Below are 26471 nucleotides of genomic sequence, written 5' to 3' on the forward strand. Positions count from 1 at the left end.
TGCGGAGTTCTCAGAGGCAAATGGATGCATGGTTTGATTCGATGTTATAGTTTTTTAAAAGATACGCACTTTATCTTTTAAACCCCATACTTAAAAAATTTTTAAGATTTTTTTTAAGGCAGAAACAAATTCTAGAAAACATAGTCAAAAATCTTAAAAACATACAGCTGCGGTCAAAATAGTAGTAGTGTTGCCGCCCTGTGTTTTAAAAAGTTTGTTGTTGTAATTCATCTTCTTCTGGTGATATTGTATTGATTATAATTGTACTATTAAACTAATTGGATAAGAAAAGTGACAACAAAAGACTTTTAAAAACACATGACGGCAACACTACTACTATTTTGACCGCAGCTGTATACTTTTATGTTTTTTGACTATGTTTTCTAGAATTTGTTTCTGCCTTAAAAAAAATCCTAAAATTATTCTAAGTATGGGGTTTGAAAGATAAAGGGTGTATCTTTTAAAAAACTTTAAAAGAGAGAGAGCTCCGCAAAGTTGGTCAATTTCAGCATTTTTCGAACTTTGAGGTCCTTTTGCTAAGAATCCTTGCGTCGGGGAACTCTTTGGAAAACGCAGTTTAACTTGGGAATTCGTAACGAATCCAAAAATATAGCATTCATCGAGGTTAATTTTTGATGCTGCATAGTGTTATTAATCAAATGTGGAAACGGAAAATAATAAGTTAGTTCGTATACATATTTGTACGTAAATTAAAATTGCATTGATAACATTGTAACTGATAAAAAAAATATACAAGTTCACCACTTTTACTTGCTTCACATTCATTTATTATATTTGTTTAAGCAATCTGAATTTAATATATGTTTTTAAGGAATCTAAAAAGATGATATATATTTTCATCGACGATTTAACAAATTAATATCGCAAGTATTAGAAGAGGCGTATGCAAAAAATACACTTGCCCTCCTTTGCCACAATTCGATTTTTGGGAGTGAGAAGCAGGCAATTAGAAGAGGGCTATTTTATTATTATACATATTAAACTTCCTTTGGATTTAGTTAATTTAGAAACACCTCATTGCTCTATTTCAAAGCAATGTAATATGATTGCGGTGTTTAAAGATTGTAAGTTTATTGTTTGGGATGAGTGCACCATGTCACATAAAGGTGGGCTTGAAGCCATAAATAGAACCCTGCAAGATATTAAAGAGAATACTATGTTGATGGGTGGTATTACAGTCCTGCTAGCTGGAGACTTTCGCCAAACCCTTCCTGTTGTGTCACGAGGTGCATGAGCTGACGAAATAAAGGCCTGTTTAAAATCTTAATTTTTATGGCCACAGATAAAAAAACTAGCGCTCACGAAAAATATGCGAGTGCACTTAAAAGGAGACAGTTCTGCAGGAATTTTTGCCGAAACTCTTTTAAAAATTGGGAATGGCGTCCATCCAACAGTTGATGGAAAAATAGTTATAACATCACGCTTAGGAAATGTAGTCAAAAACGTTCAAGATCTTACATCCAAAATATTTCCTGACATTTCTAACATATCAAGTAAAAGCTTAGATTGGCTATCTGAGCGCGCCATTTTGACAACGAAAAATGAAAGAGCAACCACTATTAATAATTTATTGCTAAACTCATTTAATGGTTCAGAATGATGGTCTTCTATAAATCGGTCGACTCTGTTCCTGATGCTGATAATGCTGTTCATTACCCTGTTGAATTTTTAAATTCTTTGAATCAGGAATTCCTCAGCATAATCTGTCTCTTAGGATTGGAGCACCCCTAATGTTATTGAGAAATTGAAGTCCCCTAAAGTTCTGCAATGGGACACGATTGCAGATAAAAGGTCTTCATAAGAATATAATCGAAGCAACAGTATTTACGGGATGCGCGAAGGGGAAAACCGTGTTTATACCCAGGATCCCATTAATACCATCCAGTCTGCCGTTTCAGTTTAAAAGTCTACAATTCCCTCTAAAAGTTTGCTTTGCAATAACTATAAATAAATCGCAGGGGCAGACTTTGAAGCTGGCTGGACTAGATCTTAGAGAAGATTGCTTCTCTCATGGACAATTTTATGTCGCATGCTCTAGAGTTAGCTCTGCCAGTAGCCTTATTATTCTCGCTCCTGCACTCATAAAAAAAAATCGAAGAATTTCCTTAAAATCTAGAAAATTCTTTCTTGAATTTTTGGGCGAGGCGACCTCACCGTTGTTTCAAGAAATGGTTTTTTTGAAAGGCACCATTAAAACAAGAAAAAATATTTCTTGTTTTAAGAAATTTAATTTTTTATGGTGGTTTTTTAGAAAACCACCATAAAAACAAGAAAAAATATTTCTTAAAACAAGAAAGGCGATTCTTGTTTCAAAGGTGGTTTGTTTCTTGTTTCAAGAAATTAAATTTCTTAAAACAAGAAAGGGTTTTTTAGAAAGGCACCTTTTAAACAAGAAAAATTCTTTCTTGTTTAAATTTCCTTTCAAGAAATTTTATTTCTTGATTTAAGAAATAATATTTCTTGAAAGGAAGTTTTATATTAACACTGAAACCCTAAAAATAAAATGTAGCTTGGTTTTTTCTTTTGCATATTATATTTATTTACATTTAACAACATTTAACTTAACATTTAAACATTTTTAAATAACACATTTTTGACTCAAGAAAACATTATTATTACCCAAGGTCTGTTGAACTTCATATGACCTAAGGTGATCCATTTTCTTCGCCTTTCCTCATCTATAAAAAAAAGAGTTATTGGGATATTAATGATTTGTTTTTAGATAAACAACTTTTTTGACATAATGTAATGTTAATAATAGCCAAAATACAAACACGTTGGACAGACGACCGAGAGAGAGGAGCAAGACAGGTAGAAAATGAAGGGTTGAAAATCGAATTTCAGACAGAAGAGGCACGGGAGAGACACGTACATACATACATATATATTTACATACAGTCCCATGGTGGAACTATACAAGGTGATCTCGACGCGAGAGCTGCCCTCTTTTGAGGACGTTATTTGTGCCAGTCTCTATCTAGCTTTCTCATTCTATCGCTTAAGAGAGACAGAGAGGTAAACATATTTAACGTCCTCAGCAGAGCTGACGAGACCACCTTGTATAGTTTCACCATGTACAGTCCTTTGCGAAGGGAGACCGAATGTAAGCAGGGCAGATCGTGTCAGTTTTAAGAAGGTGAAGAGAGAAACGTCGCGACGCGTAGGTCAAGCGAGCGAGAGAGAGGAGCAGAATATGAAAGGGTTGAAAATCGGGTTTCAGATCGGGTGAGCCGCGTACATGCATAGATATTTACATGCATACATAAGTATTTCAAACAAATACAACATAATTTTCTTACCTTAGAAGGTTTTAAAACAAAATTACAGCTTCGACAAACAAATTATTTGGCTGATGCAACTGCAGGTATTTTCACTCTGAAAAATAAATAAAATGCGAGTAATAAGATAAAGTTATTATAGAACTGTACACCCACAAATTTATGTACAAATGTATGTATGTACGTAGCTCTTAGCTAAAAAACAATTCACCTAAATTGGTATACGCTTGGTAAAGAGATTTGAAATGTATCCTTTAATTATATACATACAATTGTACGCCCGCTATACAAAAAATTATATACATATTTACATACCTTTGAATATTCGGAAAAAGGCTTCACCTCTTATCCGCTTGAAAATCACGTCCATCACTCACGAATTTTTTTCACAACTGACGCTCGGGGGATCAGAGAAGTCGGTAGCCGGGTATTAGTCGGGCCGAGTAGGCCCTTCGTCCCACTTCGTTTTTCTTGTCGTTAACATTCGGCAGCCGAAGGAAGTCAATGGCTACTTTCCTATATTCTAGGGTCATTTCATTCATATATTCAAAGGTGATTTTGTCCTTAAATACGTACAAAAATGTTTTGGCTGCGATGGCAAAACAAACATATGAGATTTTCATTTTTCTATTTTTAAGAAAAATTCTTTCTTGAATTTTTTCCATCAAGAAAGGTTTTCTGTATTCAAAGGACAATTTTCTAATAACAAGAAATTTTTTTTCTATTTTCAAAGGTAGGCCGATTCAATGGCGAGATTTCCAAAATTTAGAAATTAATTTTTATGAGTGTGAAGGATCTTCTAAAAATGTTGTTTACACAGAGGTTTTAAAGTAATCTATTAATTAACATAATTAAACCAGAAAGTTTCAGTGGAATTGGTCTAATTGGACCTCAGGGGTGGTGTGGAAATGGAAAGTCTTGACAACCGTACTCAAAACTAATTTTAAGCGAACGAAGTCGCGCCGGGTACAGCTAGTCATATATAAAATGTAATGCCACAAGATTATCTTTCGTTGTTTTATTGCAACCTAAAAAAGTTCTATACCTCTAAAAAACACCCGTTATATGTAAATGTATATATATGTGTGATTGCACATATATGCACCCTGCGCTCGCACAAAGTTAAGAAAGTAAATTCTTAAAATAGAATGAGCTTGCTTGTGTGAGAATATGATATTTAAGCCGAAATCATTTCTGTGACATCAATTAAGCTGCAGACACCTATCAACCTGTTGACTCCGAATACGCTGCAGCGCGCAGCTGTCGATTCTCAAAGGTAAACAAACCGATCGAGAAAAAGAAGAAGAAGGCAAATTACATGTTTATATTTACAGGTCGGTCCATGAAATGATAAACGAGAGAGGAATACTACATGTTTCACTTCTGTCGTGCGTAGGCTAGACACACCCCTCTTTTGTTTATTTATTGTTCTTTTCTCAGGTTGTTCGATGGCGTACAAAGTCTCCTTGCCCCGCCAGTCTTCTCCACTGTCGGTTTACATCTTACCTGGCAGCCTGGCTCACTTAAACCTCTGGGGGTCCATTGTGGTACCGTATGGTCTCTATACTTTTGGGTCCCCTATCAGTTTTGAGTCAGCTTTTAGGTTGGTTGATCAACAAGTCCTCCATCCGGAGGATTTAATAAAAGAGCTTAAATCCTTAAGGTTAATCTCCCATATTTCGGTCAGGGCATAGGGCTGGGCAAGAACAGAGTAGGTGTTCCACCGTTTCATCTTCTTCCTCATCCCTGCAGCTTCTACAGAAATCATATTTTAGGGCTTTTAGCCTGCTGGCGACGCTACGTGCGGCAGAATTTGAGTAGTTCCGAAGTTATTTATTGTTTATTTCAGGCCATGTCTGGTGAGAGGTTCGCCACTGTGGTGTGTTTTGCCAATGTGTGTTGACTAAATTGTTGAATTGGTTTTTAATAATTAGCTTGCACGTAGACATGCCAACATTCTCCTTTCCTGGAAGGAGAGGTTTGGTGGTGCCTTTCCTGGCTAGCTCGTTGCCTAAAATACCCCAGTAGTATAAAAATGAGAGTTCTGAATCGTATTTAATGAGAGTTCTGGATCAAAAGTGGAGGGGGAGGTAATTAATTATGCTAATTAGGGTAATAAATCAGGACAATGTGACAGGTGTGGGGGGTAATTAAAGTTAATGGGTGCGTGACGAGTGATCGTTAATTAGGGTCCACAATAGTTATATCCAGCTTTTGTATCTTGGATTTGTATTCAGGAATCAGGAATCCCGAAATTCGGTCCAGAAAATTAGGGTGATAAGTTGCTTATATCTAGGAATTGTATTCAGGAATTCGCTCCCCCGAATTTCGTTTAAGAAATCGGGACCCTAATTAAGCGGGTGAGAAGTTACTGGGGTGTGACGGGTGATCGTAAATTAGGGTGATAAGTTGCTTATATCTAGGATTTGTATTCAGGAATTCGCTCCCCGAATTTCGTTTAAGAAATCGGGACTCTTATTAAGCGGGAAGAAGTTACTGGGGTGTGACGGGTGATCGTAAATTAGGGTCCACAATAGTTATATCCAGCTTTTGTATCTAGGAAATGGGGTGAAAGAGGGGAGGGATTCTGCTTAAGTGGTTGACGAGTAGGTTGACGGGATCGAACGTGGGAGAAGTTAGAAAAATAGGGTGAAACGAGGGGAGGGAATCTAGTTAAGCGGGTGAGAAGTTACTGGGGTGTGTCAGGTGATCATAGCGATATATTTGGGTTATCCTAGTTAATGGGGGAGAAATTACTGGGGTGTGCCGGGTGTCCTTTGCTTAGATTAAGAAAGTGTGGTGCTCACACGGGTACGTGTTAGAATGTCACGGGCTGTTGTCACGTCCAAAAGAAACAGCTGAAAGCAACCACCCTTGAAAAGGGATCCCTTTGCTTGCCACTGAGAAACAAACTCCCAAAGAAACAGCTGAAAGCAAGCACCCTTGAAAAGGGATCCCTTTGCTTGCCACTGAGAAACAAACTCCCACCCCAATGACAAAAAGAATATGTAAATTTTAAATTCAAGTATATTTATTTATTTTTTTTAACTTTTTGACCTGAAAGAAATAGCTGAAAAAAATCACCCACCCCCAAACAAAAGAAGATGTTAATTTGAATTTAGGTCATGAATTTAGCTCATGTTTATTTGGAAATTTTTAACAGACTTTTCTTATACACTAAATATAATGACATTAGTTTTAAGGCTCCGTCTCGATGATTTTTATAGAAAAAGCAGGCACACGCGTCTTCGCCGAATCCATTATTACAAAACGTAAAATGATTACCATATACCGTTTGGTTAAGATCGTCTTCTCCTTTATCCATGAACATATTCCTCGTATCAATGAGATATTTTAAATCTTCTTTAAAAATTTCCTCACCAAATTGGTATGTGAAATTATTAATTCGGTTTATTAATCCACTTTGTCTGTTATCCATTGTATATGTATAAGTGTTAGACCATAGTTCCATTGCAAAAATTTAAAATATTGTGCGCATTATTCAGAGCACAAATACCGCCTTTAATATGTATTGAGCAAAATGGGAATTGGTTTATGCTTACGGTGTTTAATGGTGGGCAACCCAATTCCTCAACATCTCTTATGTGCGGTGATCTGAGAAAGATTTCTAGAAAACGTTTCTCTTCAATTCCCTTGCATAAAACCACCTTTCCCGAAGTGATTTGTTTAATATATTTTCTTGTTTGCTTAAAGTTGTTTATTCCATCGTTCCAAACAATTTTATGATGGTTTTTGGTAAGCCAGAGAGCAGTTTTTCGGGACTTGTTATTAAGACGAGTGAAATCAAATGGAGGTTGTATAACGAAATTATTGTTAAACTTATTTTCTTAAATTCTGTCGGTGATAAAAATGGTTCTGCTGGGCGGTTGTAATAACTCTTTTGAAACATTGCATACATATCATAAAGGTGGGCATATTTATCATTTTCAAAGTTTACATTTAAGTCATCATATGGATACGTTTCTGAATTCAAGTGGACTTTCAGGTTGGATAAATTATTTGTAATTAGTTCTCCATTCAACATGAAGGCTATAATAGCAAATCTCGGTCTTTCCCTATTACTTCCTATCTTTAGGCTCCAGACGTGTTGATTTCCCTGTATCAGTTTTGGGTTAATGTATGTATCCCAACTACGGAAAGCTATCGGTAAATTTCCGCCACTCTTTATTATATCGTACATTTTAATTTTTGCAGCATCACTGGGTGTTACATGAGGGATTTTCCAGCTAATATTAGTCATTTCCAAAACATATGTATGGTTTGATTTGTTTTTAACATATACATCATCCAGATTTTTTGTGAGCAAAAGTATAGGTTCATGCTTACAATTCAGTAAAACTTTTTTATAATCCTCAGCAAACCCCATTACATTTTTTAAGGGTAGCGAGAAATTAAAATTACCTTTTGTAATAATATCATTTCCATCACTCCATCCAGCATTTAAAAGTTTGCGACTCTCCTGACGACTTTCCGATAGATAATTTTTAAGGGTGCTGCTCATGCCAACAAACCGTGTTCTATCAATTTCGTATCCATTTATTTCATATCTAATTTCATCAATAAAATTTGCCATACAATTATTGCGAAACGTAACCTCGATATTATCAGTGGTGCTTGTACCATCGGCTGCTACTCTCTTAACAACTCCTTGAAAATTAAGATAGCTTTCGTGAGGGAGTACATACAAGTCCTGATTTTGAATACAAATACGTATTTCATCATTTGCTTTAAATGATTGATGATACGAGGAATATGTATGATATTCCTTTTTCGAAATACTTTCATCTGAAAACGGTCTCTCACGAACATTTAAAATTTCATTCATTTTTAATGTTTCTTATTATTATTATTATCAGATTTGAATTTTGAAGCCCAGTGATTTTAAAAACAATTTGTTTTTTAATGTAAGACCCTTTCGATTTAATCCTGTTCCTTTAGCTTTACAACTGCTAGTGCGCGGTTGATGAAGTATACCGTTGCTTTTATTGTAAATTATCATTCTATTGCGCGAATATGTATGCGAATTGATACGCTTTCACCACGCAAGTTCAATAAATCTCCGTTCTGATCAACGATATGTATTGAGAGAGTACTTATTTCTCTGCAGTTAATAGGTAAATGGATGAGATTGTGTGGTGTCACAGTCATTTTATAGCCCGGTGGAACCGAAATTGCAAACTCATGTAATACGTGATTTGGTATATTATCAACGTAAGAGCCACTCACAATATTACATTCCAAACGAATGGTATTAATTTTTAAAATGTTGACAGCATTATCGGACAAGTGATTTTGGTTTGCCTTTAACACTCTTTGCTTAAAACCAAACAAATGACCTATTGACCTCTCCTTATTAAAGTATATATCTTCTTTACTGCTAATTATTTCCACTTGAAGTGTATTATTATTGCTTTCAATTTTCACTGTATTTTCCAGATTATAATCCTTGAACTTGTTGTAAATAAATTGAGAAATATCGTTGAGTTCATAGGAGCCGGTGGGAATAATAATAACTTTATCACCAATATGAAAGAGGTTGTTATTTACATCCACGTTGGGAATTGAGTTGTACATGTTAAACTCAACTAGCGCACACTCATATTCCCCGTTTAATTCAATTGGTGGAAAATAAACTGTGTTTATGATGGAACTATTTCCATTCACTGATAGAGTCAATAATCTAACCATTTTGAAATCTGTTGTTCAACTGGGTGTCATACAACCCCGCCCCAATCTTATATTAAAATTAAAGAAGAATAAATTGGTCAAATCCTTTTCTATATCGTCCCTTATCAATATTGTCATCCTTACTTATAAATAAAAATCCATATTTATCCTCCCAACATTTTTGACAAATTTTCGTAAATGTCTCATAATTCATGTCAGGGATGATATGATCCCGAAATATGTATCGCATATTTAAATCATCCTGTTTAAACATAATAATTACATTTGCATTGTCCCGTATAAGATGTTTTGGTATCCGTGTATATGTTTGACATAAATAAAAAGAATCAATATATTTGTGACGACCCATACAGAAATATGATCGAATATTACCTTGTCTCTCACAAGCCACATCGTCGAAAATCATGATTGAATTATTTTTTGCTTCGGTGGGTGGTAAAACAGTTTCGTTGTGAGAGAATGTATGATATCCCATACCTTTAATCGGTTTAAATAGCTTTTCCAAGTAATCATATTTCGGTTGGTATAGACTCTTTGAAAACACGTATATATTTTCAAATCTCAAACCATTTGGACTTTCAATAAGACTGATCATTACATTAGTTTTCCCGCAGTTGGATGGTCCAACCACAAGAGCTCTAATTGTGTTTGGTAATAATTCACTGTGACGTGGTGGTTGTTTAACATTATTCACGTTCTCAAAGTTACGAACAATAATGTTATTTTTTTGCTTTATTAATCGCATCCTATTATAAATATGTTTATTCCGTGATAAATCTTCAATGAATAAAGACAATATATAATGGGGAAACGTTTTTATAATCACATCAGTCATTATTTACACCGTAAACGTGGAAGTGGTCTTATTAATAAGTTAATAGATTCTCTTCCGATTGAGTTTCACATTCCTGGATATAACTATTGTGGACCCGGTACAAAGCTTGCAGAGCGATTACAGCGTGGAGATCACGGAATTAATCAGTTGGATGAAGCTTGCAAGGTTCACGATATTGCCTATTCACAAAACAAGGATCTAAGCAATCGACATAAGGCAGATTCTGAATTAATTAACAAGGCTTGGGAGCGAGTAAAGGCGAAGGATAGTTCTCTTAGGGAGCGAGCAGCAGCATATTTTGTAACTAATATTATGAAAGCAAAGAAACATTTTGGAATGGGTGTTCGGAAGCGAAATAAGAAAAAACAGAAGAAGAGGAAGCGTGGGAGGATGAAAATAAATAGACTATCATCTGTTGTAAGAGAAGCGAGTCGGAAATTGAAAAAACGAAAACCCCTGGATGTGGTTAATGCAATTAAAATTGCACGTAAAGCAATTCATAATTCAATCGGATCTAAGAAAAACGTTAAAGTTCCTCGAATAATAAATGTTCCCAAAATGGGGGGTTCTTTACCACTGGTACCCATTTTAACTGCATTAAGTGCTATAGGTAGTTTAGCCTCAGGAGCTTCTAGTGTCGCAAAATTAATAACAAACGCAAAAATTGCTAAGCAACAGCTAGAAGAAAATAAAAGACACAACCGAAAGATGGAAGAAGTTTCCGTGGGTGAAGGTCTATACTTAAAACCCCATAAAAATGGTTACGCCTTATACCTAAAACCATACAACAGTCGTGGTGGGAGAATGAAGAAACAAAAAAACTAATTGGTCAGCTACCCAAAAGAGCATTATCAAATATAGATATAATGGAATTTGCTCAAAGAAATATACCGCATTTTAGGGGAGTGTTTATGAGAGACTCTCTCCCTAAAACATCTAAAAATAATGAAAGTGGAGTGATTAACTTGGGTGACTCGAAATCAAGGGGTACACATTGGGTAGCTTACCACAAAAACAAAAACAGCATATTCTATTTTGATAGTTTTGGAAATTTACAACCACCAAAAGAAGTTGTGAAATACTTAGGGGATAAAATCAAATATAACTATGAACAGGTACAACGTTTTGGAACATACAATTGTGGACACCTGTGCATTGAATTCCTGCTTTCATTCAAATAAAGTAACTGCTTTAACGACTTTTAAACAACAAGGGTTGAAAAACAACAGCCTGTTGCATAAAGTAACTGATTTAACGACTTTTAAACATCAAGGGTGGAAAACAACAAGGGTGGAAAAACAACAACCTGTTGCTATGGAAATCTCGGTCTGAGAACTGGTATAAAATGAGCTCGGAAATCGTTTAGTCTTTACAGTCAGAACTTTAACATTAACTTGTCAAGTCGATCAGCTTGCTTCTCATTTAAACCACCTTCTTCGAGGACAATCTTCAAACCAACAACAACATGATGAATCAACCAATTCCATCAGAAAGTGAGCTGGACACCATTATGGAGGAGGAAATTCTTCGAAGCGTGGTTTTAAAGGAGTTCAACACGCGAGCATTGAAGCCCTTGCTATCACAAAACAAGATGGGTATAAACGTTAGCTACCCAATTATCAATGCGCAGAGGAAGAAAACTGTTTATGGGGACTCCATTGCCTTGGAACTGGATAAATATATTCTATATCTACCTAAGAGATATAACATAATGAAAGATGGGACAAGAAATATCGAGTTATAAAAAGAAGCAATGATTCCCTGCAACTAGAGTTAAATACAATTGTTTAATCCACTTATCACTTTGTAATATTTATAACATTTGTACATAATCATTTATTATATTCAATAAAACATGCACACACACACACACACCCACATTAAATTCTTTTATTTGAAGAGGAAATGTAAACAACTGCATCAACAGTAAAATGATTCTTTTTCAGCCAAAAATAAAATCATATAAATAATATATATATTTTATAACTTTCATTAGTATGAAATGTAACCCTGTAAAGTATAGTTCATAAACTGGTATTACATCTTTTGTGCTGACGGTGGTGAAAGTTTTGAAAGTACCCAAAATGAGTCAATTTATTTTAAGTCAGCTTACTAAAACGAGAAATATATTAAAGAAAAAGTTTAATGATCTAAAACATTTTAAATCACAAAATGCTTACGAGTTGGAAGAAACTTTTAAGCCAATAACAGATCCCTTAAACGAACTAGTTAGTGAAAATAAAAAACGAAAGTTTATGAATGCAAACGAAGATAAATCAACGGTTCTAAAGCAAACAAGAGAGAACGCTATAGTCGGGTTGTTGTCCCGACTATCTAATACCCGTCACTCAGCTAAAGGGAGTGCGAACGCTGTGTCGGGTTGGTGTCCCGACTAATAATCGTAACTCAGCTAAAGGGAGTGCGAGGGAGATAGATATATAATTTTTGATTGCGTATAACTTTTTAATGAATGGTCCGATTTGAAAAATGTCTTCTACATTTCGATAGGTATAAATATGCACAACAAAATTGCATTTATACTTCTCGGAAATCTTTAAAGATGTGGGCGCAGGACCCATTTTAAAATCGTTAGTGGGCGATTGTGGGCGTTAGAGGGGGCGTGGCGCTCGGCTAAAATAAACTTGCGCTGCGTAGGAAGCCAAAGAATATGTGTGGGAAATCTCAACCTTCTAGCTTTTGTAGTTTCTGAGATCTCAGCGTTCATACAGACGGACAGACGGACAGACAGACAGACAGACAGACAGACAGACGGACAGACGGACATGGCTAGATCGACTCGGCTAGCGACCCTGATCAAGAACATATATACTTTATGGGGTCGGAAACGCTTCCTTCTAGCTGTTACATACTTTTGCAAGAATCTAGTATACCCTTTTACTCTACGAGTAACGGGTATAAAAAGTGAAATATTTAAAAATGAAACCCCCAGTAAAAAGCTTAAGAAACATCAATTAAGGTATGATGACGATGATGATCATGATTACGATTATGATGATAATAATAGCCGAAATGAAGAAACAAAAATTTATAATGATGATGTTACTAGTGACTCAGATGATAAATTTTTTTCACAGTCACATATTGAATTGGGATCAGAGCTGGAAACACCGCTAGAAACACCTTTAGAAACACAGCTAGAAAAAGAAGCAGATGCTAGCAGTCTAATTCATGCAGACTATGATTTTAATATTAGCAGTCTATCGAGAAATAAAGTTCTGGACAATGCTTATGGACCTAGAAAAAGTTCATCAACCCCCAAATCCTTAAATTTGGGGAATAGTGAATTACATATAAGTCATAATAAAATTCAATTATCAAGTGGAAGCACGTGGGATTTGACTCCTGGGCTTTATTCTCTGATTGTTCATAATAAACCTACACAATTCAGTGCCACAGACTTGAAAAATTATAAAGATATCATTACTGAGACAAGTGCACATAGAATAGATTTTGATCCAAATAAGCGAATAAAAGGAACTAGAGGATACAAGTATACAAACATTATTAAAAAGTTCATGAGCAATGAAAATATACCTCCTTCAGCTATATCCACCCCAATTCAATCAAAACAAAAAAAATCAAATAAAAAGGGATTTGGATACATGTCCCTACAAAGAGCAAAACCCAATTATATTTATTGGGATGACGTCAATGAATTAGTTGAAAGATTGCAGCTTTTAATAGCTTCAAAGGCCGCTGGCAACACTAATCACAATAACGAGATCATGTCTATAATAGAAGAACTGCGAGAGGCTAAAATTATATACTAATTGAATAAATAAGGTTCACAAACTTTAAATTACCTTATAAACAAAATGTCTGTCGACAAGTTTGGTCACTTTTCAGACGAAAAAGAGCACACAGATATTTTAAAAAGGGATATTAAAACTGTTGTGGGGTTGTACATTGATGGTGACGAAAACCTGAATACCCAACAGAAACGAATTAAAAATTGTGGGAACCCAATAGATTATTCGGATGCAACGACGAAAAAATATGTCGATGAAAACTTGGAGACGTTAAAGAAAGACCTTAATACGAAAATAAATACATCCCTTAATCGAAGACTTACTAAAATAACTTCTTTGGAAAATTTAGTTCAAGTTAATAATGGGAGGGTTGATAATGTTGATAAAATCCTATCCAATATGTTAACAAAGATTAATAGTATTGAGAGCTATGTTTATAAATATGTTACTCAACCGAAATCAGTTTTAAAATCACAGACAGTTGAAATAGAAGGTACTGCAACTCCAATAGTAAGAAAGTTCTAGTACCAAAAAATATGAGTGATAAATTGGGTATTGTTAAAGAAATTCATGCTCCGTGTCGACGTAATTTTAAACGTCGAAGGGTAGTGACAAAGGGTATAAATAATCTCTGGCAAGCAGATTTAGTGGAAATGGGAAAGTATTCAAAGCTTAACGGAGGATATTTTTATATTTTGACTGTTGTGGATTGTTTTAGCAAATATGCCTGGGGAGAAGCATTAAAATCAAAAAGCGCTAAAGATGTCTCAATGGCAATGGAAAAAATTTTCAAATCTGGACGTGGAACACCAAAAAATTTACAAACGGATGATGGAACTGAATTTTTTAACAAACAATTTAACGCGTTAATGAAACAATATGGAATAAACCATTATTCTACCTATTCAATTGTAAAAGCTTCAATTGTGGAACGCTTCAACAGAAGTTGGAAGGAACTTATGTGGCGTGAATTTAGTTTTAGCGGAACATACAAGTGAGTTGATATGTATAAAAAATTAATTGATATATACAACAAAAGACCACATACAACAATTAATGTCGCCCCAATTGACGTCAATTCTTCCAATGAAAAACAGCCTACAATCATCTCAAAATGTTTAGTGTGGGGAAATTGCGTAATGGAGATTATGTACGCATCAGTAAATATAAACATGTGTTTGAAAAGGGGTATACACCGAATTGGACTACAGAAATTTTTAAAATAATAAGTGTGAAAAACACATACCCTACCACATACTTGTTGGAAGACTTTGAAGGTACTCCAATACAAGGTGGATTTTACAAAGAAGAACTGAAAAAAACTCGTTTCCCAGACAAATATTTAGTGGAAAAAATAATAAAGAGAGACGGGAATAAAGTCCGTGTACGTTGGTTGGGGTTTTCAAAAAAATATGATAGCTGGGAATCTAAAGATAATATTTTATAGAGCAACTCTTATTCGCAATGAAAATAAAAGAATATATACTCCATATACTAATCAACTCAGCAACAGAAAAATAAATATGTTCAGACCGGCATGCTCATGTAACAGCTTATGTACAAGTTCAAAAATAGTCTCCAGCCAAAATCCCTCACCACCCTACGTATACAAAGTCAAAATAGTTTCCACATACGCACACGCAAAGACTTCGAAGGTCATCCAATACAAGTGGTTTCTATAATTATGTTCAGACTCGCATGCTCATGTACGTACACATCATCAAAAATAGTTTCCAGACACAATCGCCCGCATCGAAAGGCCGCACCCTACGTATACAAAGTCAAAAATAGTTTCCACATACGCACACGCAAAGTCTGATAGAATGTTCTGCTTTCTGTGGAGGGCGATAAGAATGTTATGCTTTCTGTGGAGGGCGTGTGGAGGGCTATAAGAATGTTTTCTCAAGGTTTGTATATATTGTTTCTGTTTGTTGGACTGGTTCGCCAGCATATTTATGAATGATTGCCCCATCCCTTTATTCGTTTACATAAGAGTTATATACTGAAAATTCTAAATAAATACCACTGGGGCGCTTATGATTTTTTCAGTAGCGATCGAAAGCAAGACAAGACGGTGAAAATTGGAGCTCAAATTGCTCATATAAAAGTGAAAGTGAAAGTGAAAAACTCAAACTTTATTAATAATTGTGTGTGTGTGTGAAAATGAAAAATAATAAAATAATAAAACTATTTTTGCTAATAGTTTCTGTAATAGGAGTAGTGGAAATGGGTGTAATACCCACTTCACATCTAACGACATACAACGAGACAATGGAAACCACAATTATTCAAATTTTACTCCCTAACAATGATGTTTTGAATATTCAGCTGAAATTGTATCTATTTAAGAACAGTTCACAAGCGAATATAAATAACATTGATGAGTTAGAGAGTAAACTAAAAACCTCACAAGGTAAGAACACCAAAACAATAATAACAATAAACAATAAAATTTTTTTTTTTTTTGATTTGTTAACTTTGTTATGATATTTAATTTCAGAAGCAACAACAATGACAAGCTATATTACAGAAGAGAGGAAACTAAAAAAAGATGAAGACGACGAAGCACCATAAGGTAAATACCAATATAAATAACATCACAAATTACTTTTTTCCTTTTTCGATGTTTGTTAACTTTTGTTTTGATATTTAATTTCAGAAACAACAACAACAGAAACAACAACAACAGAAACAACAACAACAGAAGCATCATCATCAACAGAAGCATCATCATCATCAACAGAAGCAACAGAAGAATCATCATCATCAACACCCCCACCAGCTAATTTCCAAATCTATGATGAGTACGATGATTTGTCGTCACCCTCCAAACAATCATTTACGCCACTAAATGAAGAAGATGGTAATAATGATAATGTAAGTGAAGAGTCAAAAATTTTAAATAAAACAGAGAAGCGTAGTGTAGAAAAAAAATATTCTTTTCTTAAAAAGGAATTGTTAGAGAAGTTTAAATCAGACTTGCTTGAAAGGGAAAATAGAGAGGGCGGAACTATTGTAACAGGAAACAGAGGTTTCGATAGATATTATAAACTCGGTTATAAGGACCTTTTCACTTTAAGAATCCAGTGTCATTACGTTTCAAAAAGGTTAAAAAAACATTCTCATCTAGATATGTATAAGATTCAAATAAACTGTGTAGAAATTGATAAAGAATTATATTACTATCCACTTCTACCAAAAACAATAGATTTACCACCTCCACCCAAGATAAGTAAAAGAGAGGTTATAACAATTGAGGAACTAGACTTGAGTGGTATAGACTCTGATGGGGGAAAATTATGTCTATTAGAGTGTAGCGAGTTGTTGAACCGCAACAACTTTTATATGAATTAGGGATAACATATTACTTATTTATTTCAGAAGGATATAAAAATTACTCAAGGAAATAATAAATTAAACAAAACAATATTTCATTTCATTAATTCGTTTTTTTTTTTTTGTTTTTCTCATTTCAGTTGAATATGTTCACCTTTTAGGATCTAACGTAGTTTCAGTAAATTCAATTTCTAATAATATTTCTAGTTTTAATTTAACTGATGATGACATCACACAACTTTATCACCAAAATATAAACATTAACTTAAGCAATAGCGATGAGAGTAATGAAAATAGTGATATTACTCCTGAACAAGTAGAGTTGGGTTATTATCTAAAACAGATAGGGAAAAAAAACGAGGAAGAAAAATCAGCTGAAGAAGAAGATGAACCTGTTCAAGACAGGGATTCTGAACCTGAAGCTAAAATGAACCCACATGAATTAGAACTGTGGAATTATCTATATAGGCAACGGGTACAAAACCAATCAAATAAAATATACTCACCCAATTTATAAAAAATTTCCAAAAAAAATTTACAAACACACCCAAATATTTTATATTTAATACTCAATTTATTGAAATGTATTTGTTATTCGTTCAACTTAATGTTATACTAACAAAATATAAACATTTATATATATATATATATTGCTTAAGATTTATATATATTTTGTTAATTTTTATTGTTCAACACCTTTTATCAAACTTACTAATTAAATAAATATTTTGCATTGTTAAATCTAAAATTGTTTCTGTTTTTTGGGATCGGGGGGCAATTCATTATAAAACATTTCAAGTTCAAGCGACTTGTAAAGTAAATCATGTTCAACATTTTCAATTTCTGTTTTTAGACGCTTGAGTAAAGTTTTTTGTTCCTCAGTCTGGAATTCAAGACTTTCTATTTCATCTACCTGTCTCCCCAAAACAAGTGACTCTCCCTCAAGGATTTGAACATTTGATATGAGTTCCCTTTCTATTAAACCTTATGATGATAAGGGAGTGTAGACATTTTATCACCCTCAACTTTTCTCTTCGTATCATTACCATCGAGAATTATTTTTGTCATTTTGTAAGTATTTATGGTATGATTTTTAGATCTAAAAACTGGCATGCCGCCATACATTCGATTTTCAGTGAAAAGAACCTTTTTATATTTTTCAATATCTAGATACTCTAGTGCTGTTCTCGTTACTCCCTTAGATTTCATAAACGATTTGTCCATAGAATCAATTTTATAACAATAAACCTTAGGACGGAGACCAACAAACTCTGACATTGGTCTACCATGAAGCTCATCTTTAAAAACACCTAATACCGCTTTATTGCATATTTTAAAATTATATAAGTTGGCTCTTTCTTCGGAATAACCAGATGTATCAAATTTGAATTCTATATCATTCTGAATATCTCTATAAAAATCATCAGTTTTAATTGTATAGATGAAGGAATCTGTATCCATGTAATTTAATCTTATATTATCTTGAAATTTCGGTTTCATATACTGATAATGGAAATTATACATGTTCCACTTTGATAACTCTAATACTGTAAACCCAAGATACATGGGTTTATCGTATACATATGACATTCTTCTCATTTGAATTGTATAAAAATCATTCTCTAGTTTTGTAGCACTTTGAAAATTAAATTTGGAAATTAATGCTCCTGCACATAATTTTTTACGACCACTTTTATTATTATTATTCTGTGGAGGATCCCAATCACAAACTATTTTAATGTCAACGCGATTCTCGATATTTTCTAGGGTTTTACCGTAGACTGCATTATTTAATAATTTAAAAAAATCTTTTTCAAATGAATTTTTAGCTTTTTGACGATATTGGGTGTTAAGGTCTATATACGTTTTGAGCCAAGGTTTTTGCTCAAAACGTAACCCTCTATGAATTTTTATTAGCTGCAACCCATTAAGCAAACATTGCTGTAAATTTTTATAATGAATGATATAATTTTTTTTATTTCCGAGGTCGGCAATTAATTTTTTTACTTTTTCGCTATTAGTGGCTAACTTTGTTGATGAACAAAACGGTAAATCACTATGTAAATCATGGATACTGTATGGATAGTCCAAATCCACTTCTAAAATATAACCATAATGTCCATCGCTTGGAATATTTTCTACTACCAAATTTTCTATGTCTATGGGAGACAACCACTTAAACCCTTGGTAAGGTAAAGGTTGAGACATTGCCCAACCATACAAATTATTTGCATCTAAATACATTAAAAATGATGACTCTTTACTAGCATCATAATCACTTAAATATTTATTATTTGCTTTACTATATCTGTGACAGCATTGTACCAAACCACCCCGAATTCCATTTTGTATAAATTTATACATATTAATATCAGTTATTAACTGTAACTCAATTTGAGTGGTTTTCAGCATTGCCTGCCAAGATAAACCTGGTGTTGTATAAAAATGAGCTGGGTCAAGAGAATAAATTTTCATGCAAATTAAACGGAAATTTTCAAAAACGTCAGTTAATAATAATACATCAGTTTTTAAATAAATCTCTACATAGTCCTTTAGAGATTTACAGGAAAATTGTGTCCAAACTTTAACAGCATGACTATATTCCTCTTGAGAACAATGCTTTTCAGTAAACTGATTATAAAATTGGTCTCTTGATGGTAAACTAGTTTCCTCTAGTCTATGCTCTGAATCAAGATATTCATATGGGAATACACCCTTCTTCCGCATAAGCCTAAATTCATTTTCACAATTAAAATGTGATCTTACTGATTTAAGTTGATCATCTTCTAAATTGGACGCTAAGGCATCTAGACTAGATGACATAAATCTAAATTTGTCTAGAAACCTTATCTCAAAACTGTTTCCACATTCATTTTCAATTTTTTTCATTACTGAAATGAAGTGCTCCTTGTTTATGGGAATAATCTTAATTTCTCCAGGTATAAGTGTCAATTCTTTGATAAACAAGTGACAATCATACTTGGAGAAATTGTGGAAGAAAACTGGGATAAAATTGGACGTTTTCAATTCTAAATTACATTTCGAATGAGCTGCACCCCTGTATCTACCTGTATAATGACAATGATCTCGAACCCTATCATCCGCTAAAGCCTTCTCACAAATATGACAATTGAGGGTAAACTCAAAATCATATTCGTCCTCTGGATTCATTACTATGGGAACAATTTTACTCAAATAATTTGTATGAATAGTTTTTAAGTTATTTACAAGGGAATTGACAAAATGTATGGCTGAATTACCTCCCGTTTCCATTACAAATTTATCTAAGCTAGAATCATATGCACACTTTATAAAGTAAGCATATGAAATTGGTACATGTTCATTTACATTAAACAGTTTAGGACTTACATCAATATTTTTACGTCAAAGTATACACTCGAAATCTGCATACACTGCGAACGGAACTTTTAGTTGATGACGCAGTGCCGTATACTTCAATGTCGATTTATATGGTTTTGGGAGAGTGACAACCAACCGTTTCCTTCCAGGAAAAGTATATTTATGTGCGTCGGCTTTTCAACTCCAGATTGATAAAGAGGTCCAATTATAGTTTCACTTTCCTCATCATATCCAAAAACGTTAATACTCAATGTAACGTTTTTTTGAATGAAGATGTCTATGTCCTTTATTTTAAGCGGGAATGTTAACCCACTGAAGTCCAAATTTATTCCAGATGTTAAAACAAATCTTTCGGCCCTTATATCAACTTTATATGTGTAGCACATACTAGGGTTACTTGCTACCTTTGTAAGTGCCGAAATCAAAGTCCATTTAAAACAGTATGAGTCATTCTTATTTTGGACATTAATTAATGTTTTTTTCGAAAAAAGCTTGGGTGGTGTTGGTATAAATGAAGAACCAGAAAGCGGTTTAAATTGATTGAAATTCATTTCCAATCGAATTATGCGGAGTATGGTCCACCCGCTATCCCTTTCCTGAAACTCTTCCATTTTTATTTTCAGATGGTTTGAGTGATTGGTGAATATGCGGTCTAAATCCGAGTGGCTTGTAACAACTTCCATTTTGCTTTGGAATTGTTTAGTCTCCGTTTTTAAATCGTCATCTTTCACGAGCATATATTCCGCAAAAAGCTCAAAATTAACTTTACCGGACATGTAGCTTTGAAGCACATTAAATAAATGCGATTTTAAAGCCTCTCCTGCTTCGAAGAGGAACTCTTCCGGGTATCTTAATTCCTCTCCTTCATTAACAAACATATAATGAAGGATTCGACCCTTGAATCCATCCGAAATCTTTTTGATTCTTCCATCCAAAGGTACCATAGCATTCATCTTGTGGTTCGCGGTTCGTGCATGGTGATTCCATTGAACTCCCACCGGGATGAAACGACGGCATGACTCACAATATTTTTGGGTTTGGTTATTCATTTTAATTTTTTATTTTGGAAAGAATTACAATTGTAATTAATTTGTAGATTGTTTTTAATTTTTATTTTCTTTTCACTAAGTCACTTGTAATGTAGTTAATTTGTAGATTGTTTTAAATTTTTATTTTCTTTTCACAAAGTCACTTGTAATGTAGTTAATTTGTAATTGTAATTTAATTGTTCTCACAAAGCCACTTTCAATTAAGGTACACACGTTGATAAGATCACTTTACTGTTTTTCGAAACTAGTAAAAAGAGTAGGTCACTTCAAGAAATTTGAAAACACTGATCTGAATTTGGTTAAATTCTAGCTTAAATATAACTTTGAGGTTAGATTATTAGTATGAACCTAAACTTTAGTTTGAAAATTAAAAATTCAAAGTTTTGATTGGTTAATGAAAATATTTTCCTTAAATTTAATATAGGAAATTAGAGTTGCAACGAATTGATTGGTTGATGAAAATATTTTCCTTAAATTTAATATAAGAAATTAGACTTGCATTATTTTCATTGGTTGATTCCATCGAGTATTTGATGGCGAGGGAGGGGTAAAAGTGAACCGTGTCCTAGCAACCAGGTTGTTGACTACTCGGTTTCTAATCACATTTGCATTTGTCTAACTAATTTTCTCAAAGGGATGATCGCGAGGGAAGGAATGGTGGTGGAAAATTTTTGCTCCCCATATGAAGAGGGGATTAAAGTGAGAAGTTACTGGGAAGAACGTTCAGTTCGAATTGAAAGTCTGGATTAATAATATCAGCAGCAGCAACATAAGTTTGGAATAACAACAAAACGACAACCAAAAATCAACAAACCAAACCAACAAAAACAACTATACAACAACCAAAATCAACTATACAACAAACACCTAAGCAACAACCAAAAATCAACAAACAACAACATCATCAACAGACAAACAGCGCCAACAACATCAAGAAACAACAAGAAACAGCGCCAACAACATCAAGAAACAACAAGAAACAGCGCCAACAACATCAAGAAACAACAAGAAACAGCAGCAGAATGAATAACAACCACGTGTGTGATGAAATCACCAATTTCCTAGAAGAATTTGGTGACTTCATTTTTGAGGATCATCGGGAGTCCCTGGAGATGGACTTCTCCAAGCTACAACAGATGGATCGAGTCGGTGAGAGAGAATCTAGGTATGGTGTGCATATGCTAACATGTCCCTGGGCCGACGATGACGTAAGAGAAGGCCCGGATACATGTCAATGTCACCAGGCACCATACATTAGAATTAAAGCTATTGCTTTAATTAACAAATACAAAAATCTTAACCTTAAATTTACAAATAAAAAATAAATAAAACAATAAAAATATATTTGAAATTAAAATTAACATATTCTTTTGTTTGGGGGATGGGTGATTTTTTTCAGCTATTTCTTTCAGGTCAAAAAGTAAAAAAAATAAATAAATATACTTGAATTTAAAATTTACATATTCTTTTTGTCATTGGGGTGGGAGTTTGTTTCTCAGTGGCAAGCAAAGGGATCCCTTTTCAAGGGTGCTTGCTTTCAGCTGTTTCTTTGGGAGTTTGTTTCTCAGTGGCAAGCAAAGGGATCCCTTTTCAAGGGTGGTTGCTTTCAGCTGTTTCTTTTGGACGTGACAACAGCCCGTGACATTCTAACACGTACCCCAGTAATTTCTCCCCCATTAACTAGGATAACCCAAATATATCGCTATGATCACCTGACACACCCCAGTAACTTCTCACCCGCTTAACTAGATTCCCTCCCCTCGTTTCACCCTATTTTTCTAACTTCTCCCACGTTCGATCCCGTCAACCTACTCGTCAACCACTTAAGCAGAATGCCTCCCCTCTTTGACCCCATTTCCTAGATACAAAAGCTGGATATAACTATTGTGGACCCTAATTTACGATCACCCGTCACACCCCAGTAACTTCTTCCCGCTTAATAAGAGTCCCGATTTCTTAAACGAAATTCGGGGAGCGAATTCCTGAATACAAATCCTAGATATAAGCAACTTATCACCCTAATTTACGATCACCCGTCACACCCCAGTAACTTCTCACCCGCTTAATTAGGGTCCCGATTTCTTAAACGAAATTCGGGGGAGCGAATTCCTGAATACAATTCCTAGATATAAGCAACTTATCACCCTAATTTTCTGGACCGAATTTCGGGATTCCTGATTCCTGAATACAAATCCTAGATACAAAAGCTGGATATAACTATTGTGGACCCTAATTAACGATCACTCGTCACGCACCCATTAACTTTAATTACCCCCCACACCTGTCACATTGTCCTGATTTATTACCCTAATTAGCATAATTAATTACCTCCCCCTCCACTTTTGATCCAGAACTCTCATTAAATACGATTCAGAACTCTCATTTTTATACTACTTACCCCTGTCTCCCGGAACCCATATAAGGCTGACAGTAAACTGACTAGCCATCTCGTAAAGAGATTTGCGACAGTCTGCTATTGCTCGGGAGTTAAACGCACTCTGAATATGATATAGTTTTAGTGTTTTAGTTTGATTCTTTATTTCACAACCGCTTCATTCAAAGGTATAACGCAGAATGATGCCTGAGTCCACGCTCTCTCTTGTGCTCGCTCATTCGTGTGACCGAGACAGATATATGTACAATTGATCTCTTATATTAAAGTACACGAAAGAAAGGGATGACCACATAATATATACAGTTAACTAGCTTTAGGTTTTAGCGCTTAATTAAAGGAACAGTGAGTTAGTCAATAATGTATGAGTGTGTGTGTGTATAAGTATCCCTGTAGTTCTCAAGGGGGCCGGTGGCACTTTCGGGGTAGAAAAGGGATCGACCACCCAGTGGTCCCTTAAGGGTCAATAGGTGGCGTGTGTATTTTTTACAAGAGCAAAAGAGTTATCGGAGAGTGAACACTTCTATGTGAACACTTCTATATGTGTTAAAAAAATTGTAAAATGAAATTTTTGACAAGTTTATAATGATTTTAATAACGAATACAACTTTATTTTGTTTATATAAAAAACAAATTTAAAAAAAGTTAAAATAATAAAATAAAAACTTAATAATGAGATAAAATAAAATAATAAATGATAGAATTTTATTTCTTTTTATATTATTTATATTTAATAATGAGCAATTTAGCTGCAGCAATATTTTTAACAATAGCGGTGGTTCAGTAGCAAAACGTTTTCTTTCCTTCCATAACAAGCGGATTTTATTGGTGCTTAGATATATAAAAAAAATATATAAGTACCTAATTTTATATACATAGAACTAAACAAAAATAATATTAGCGAATGTTTTTATTGCCATCGATTATACGATATCGGTAGTCGCAATATTAATCGTAACGGATTGCCATAACTACCCAACCCCGCTACCATCACTAACCCAACGTTTGCGCCAAATTTTGTAAACATTGTATTTAATTTGTCTTATTGTACATTTAAAGTGTTATATTGTTGTGATCTGAAGTGTCGTCAACAGGTGAGTAACACCATGAGTTGTGCAAGTGAAATACCTAATAATGTGTGATATTTAGCCATGAACAGCAACAGACACAGAGGAGAAGGAGAAATAGTGGTGCAAAGGACTCCTACGTAAGTCTTTTTTCTTTGATATAAATATTTTAGTGAAATTTTCTTCCTTTTTAGATTAAAGCCATGAGATCGTTGTTGCTGCCAGAAGGGGGTTTAAAAAACTTGCGGAGGGTTCTCACGGATGAGTTTGTTGTGGGATTTAATGTTAAAGGCCTTTCTGGAAAAAAAAGCCGTAAACTCCTTTACACATTTCTATGGTGCACTTCACGGTAGGTTATTTTTATAACTGTATTTTTTATAATACACTTAGTTTCTTGATTCAATTTCAATCTATTTACTTAGAATGCCATCTGTCTTTAATCCTATTTCTTTCTGTCTTTTTCTGCTTTTCACTTTTAAAACATGGTTTGATGTAAACAGGCTTGTATAACAAAATCTTAAAATATATATTTAAACCCATGCAGAGGGAATTATAATTTAGTCCAGAAGTTTGTTACGCAGTAAAGGAGACCTTTTCAAACCTATAAAGTAAATCCATTTAACCATGTCCGTCTGTCTGTCGGTTCAAGTTTCAGCATATTCTTGATCAGCACCAATAGCCGAGTCTATCTAGCCATGTCCGTCTGTCCGTCTGTCCGTCTGTCCGTTTCTATGCGAACTAGTCTCTCAGTTTTAAAGCTATCGCGATGAAACTTTCCCGAAGGTCTTCTTTCTATTGCAGGTAGTACATATGTCGGAGCCAGCCGGATCGGACCACTATATCTTAAGGCTCCCAATCAAATATAAGAAAATTCATTGTAACTTTGTAGGAAGTAGGCGTTTTGATTCTTGACTACTTAAAAACAAAATTGAAATAAATCGAAACGCTGAATCTGGAATCCCTGGAACTGCACCGAGTGAGTATTCTTTTATCTACAAGGGTATATAAGCTTCGGCTGGCCGAAGGTAGCTTCCTTTCTTGTTTTATTTTAAAACACTAAAATCTTATTTTTTTTCAGATATTGTTTCAGAATCTGGTAATGCAGAAATATTGATTCCCAAGGCAATTCAATTGCAAAAGAAACGATTTTTTAAAAATAAATCCAAATCAAATAATAACAACAATGAGAAACTCAACAAAAACGTGTCAGCAGAGGAATTTGTTCAATAAATATAAATTAAAAAAATAGAAAAATTGTCTACTTATAATACAATAAATTAATTTAACAAAAAGTATTTTTTCTTGGGAAGTTTCATAGCATTCAGCTTTTTTGGTATTGAAAACACCAACCCCATTTCATACCCCTTTTCGCCACAAAAGGGACCGATAGGTGGTCCCATTTAATACCCCTTTTCGCCACAAAAGGGACCGATAGGTGGTCCGATAGATGGTCCGATAGGTGGCCCCTTTTGTGGCGAAAAGGGGTATAATATGGGACCACCTGTCGGTCCCTTTTGTGGCGAAAGGTAATGCAGAACTTCGCCATATGACCACCGCCTAGGACATGCCGTGGTAAAAGTGGATAGAAATTTACATTGCGGGTGGTATGAACGGGAGTTAGTCCCAAGCCCCCGGTGTATGGCGATTTCGCTAG

General features: G+C 34.4%; 1 protein-coding gene and 2 long non-coding RNA genes across 5 annotated transcripts; 2 read left to right on the forward strand and 1 right to left on the reverse strand.

The window, feature by feature from the left end:
- Window positions 1-2583: 2583 nt before the first annotated feature.
- LOC138911990 (uncharacterized) lies at window positions 2584-3735 on the reverse strand. Its single transcript, XR_011417623.1, has 3 exons — window positions 3615-3735; window positions 3321-3396; window positions 2584-2699 (listed from the first exon to the last, which is right to left on the reverse strand). It is a non-coding gene; the product is annotated as an uncharacterized lncRNA (long non-coding RNA).
- Window positions 3736-15358: 11623 nt separating this feature from the next.
- On the forward strand, window positions 15359-17615 carry LOC138911989 (sex-determining region Y protein-like). Of its 3 annotated transcripts, XM_070211671.1 has the most exons (4): window positions 15359-16026; window positions 16114-16188; window positions 16273-16490; window positions 17090-17615. In XM_070211671.1, exons 2-3 carry the CDS (start codon window positions 16165-16167, stop codon window positions 16462-16464), a joined length of 216 nt encoding a protein of 71 aa, XP_070067772.1. In that variant the 5' UTR covers window positions 15359-16026; window positions 16114-16164; the 3' UTR covers window positions 16465-16490; window positions 17090-17615. The 3 variants fall into 3 exon arrangements, with proteins under 3 accessions (XP_070067772.1, XP_070067771.1, XP_070067770.1); XM_070211670.1 differs by lacking the exon at window positions 17090-17615 and having other exon boundaries at window positions 15382-16026; window positions 16117-16188; window positions 16273-17027; XM_070211669.1 differs by lacking the exon at window positions 17090-17615 and having other exon boundaries at window positions 15385-16026; window positions 16273-17026.
- A 7214-nt stretch (window positions 17616-24829) lies between these two features.
- Window positions 24830-26177, forward strand: LOC138913914 (uncharacterized). Its single transcript, XR_011419828.1, has 4 exons — window positions 24830-24844; window positions 24900-24957; window positions 25012-25166; window positions 25896-26177. It is a non-coding gene; the product is annotated as an uncharacterized lncRNA (long non-coding RNA).
- The last annotated feature ends 294 nt before the right edge of the window (window positions 26178-26471 follow it).

Source organism: Drosophila takahashii, chromosome 2L, assembly GCF_030179915.1.
Source record: "Drosophila takahashii strain IR98-3 E-12201 chromosome 2L, DtakHiC1v2, whole genome shotgun sequence".
In the NCBI taxonomy this organism is placed as follows: domain Eukaryota; kingdom Metazoa; phylum Arthropoda; class Insecta; order Diptera; family Drosophilidae; genus Drosophila; species Drosophila takahashii.

Coding starts and splice junctions, on each gene's coding strand:
- LOC138911989 (XM_070211671.1), top strand. CDS start 16,165: ATGAAGACGACGAAGCACCATAAG. Junction 16,189..16,272: donor AGACGACGAAGCACCATAAG/GTAAATACCAAT, acceptor ATTTAATTTCAG/AAACAACAACAACAGAAACA.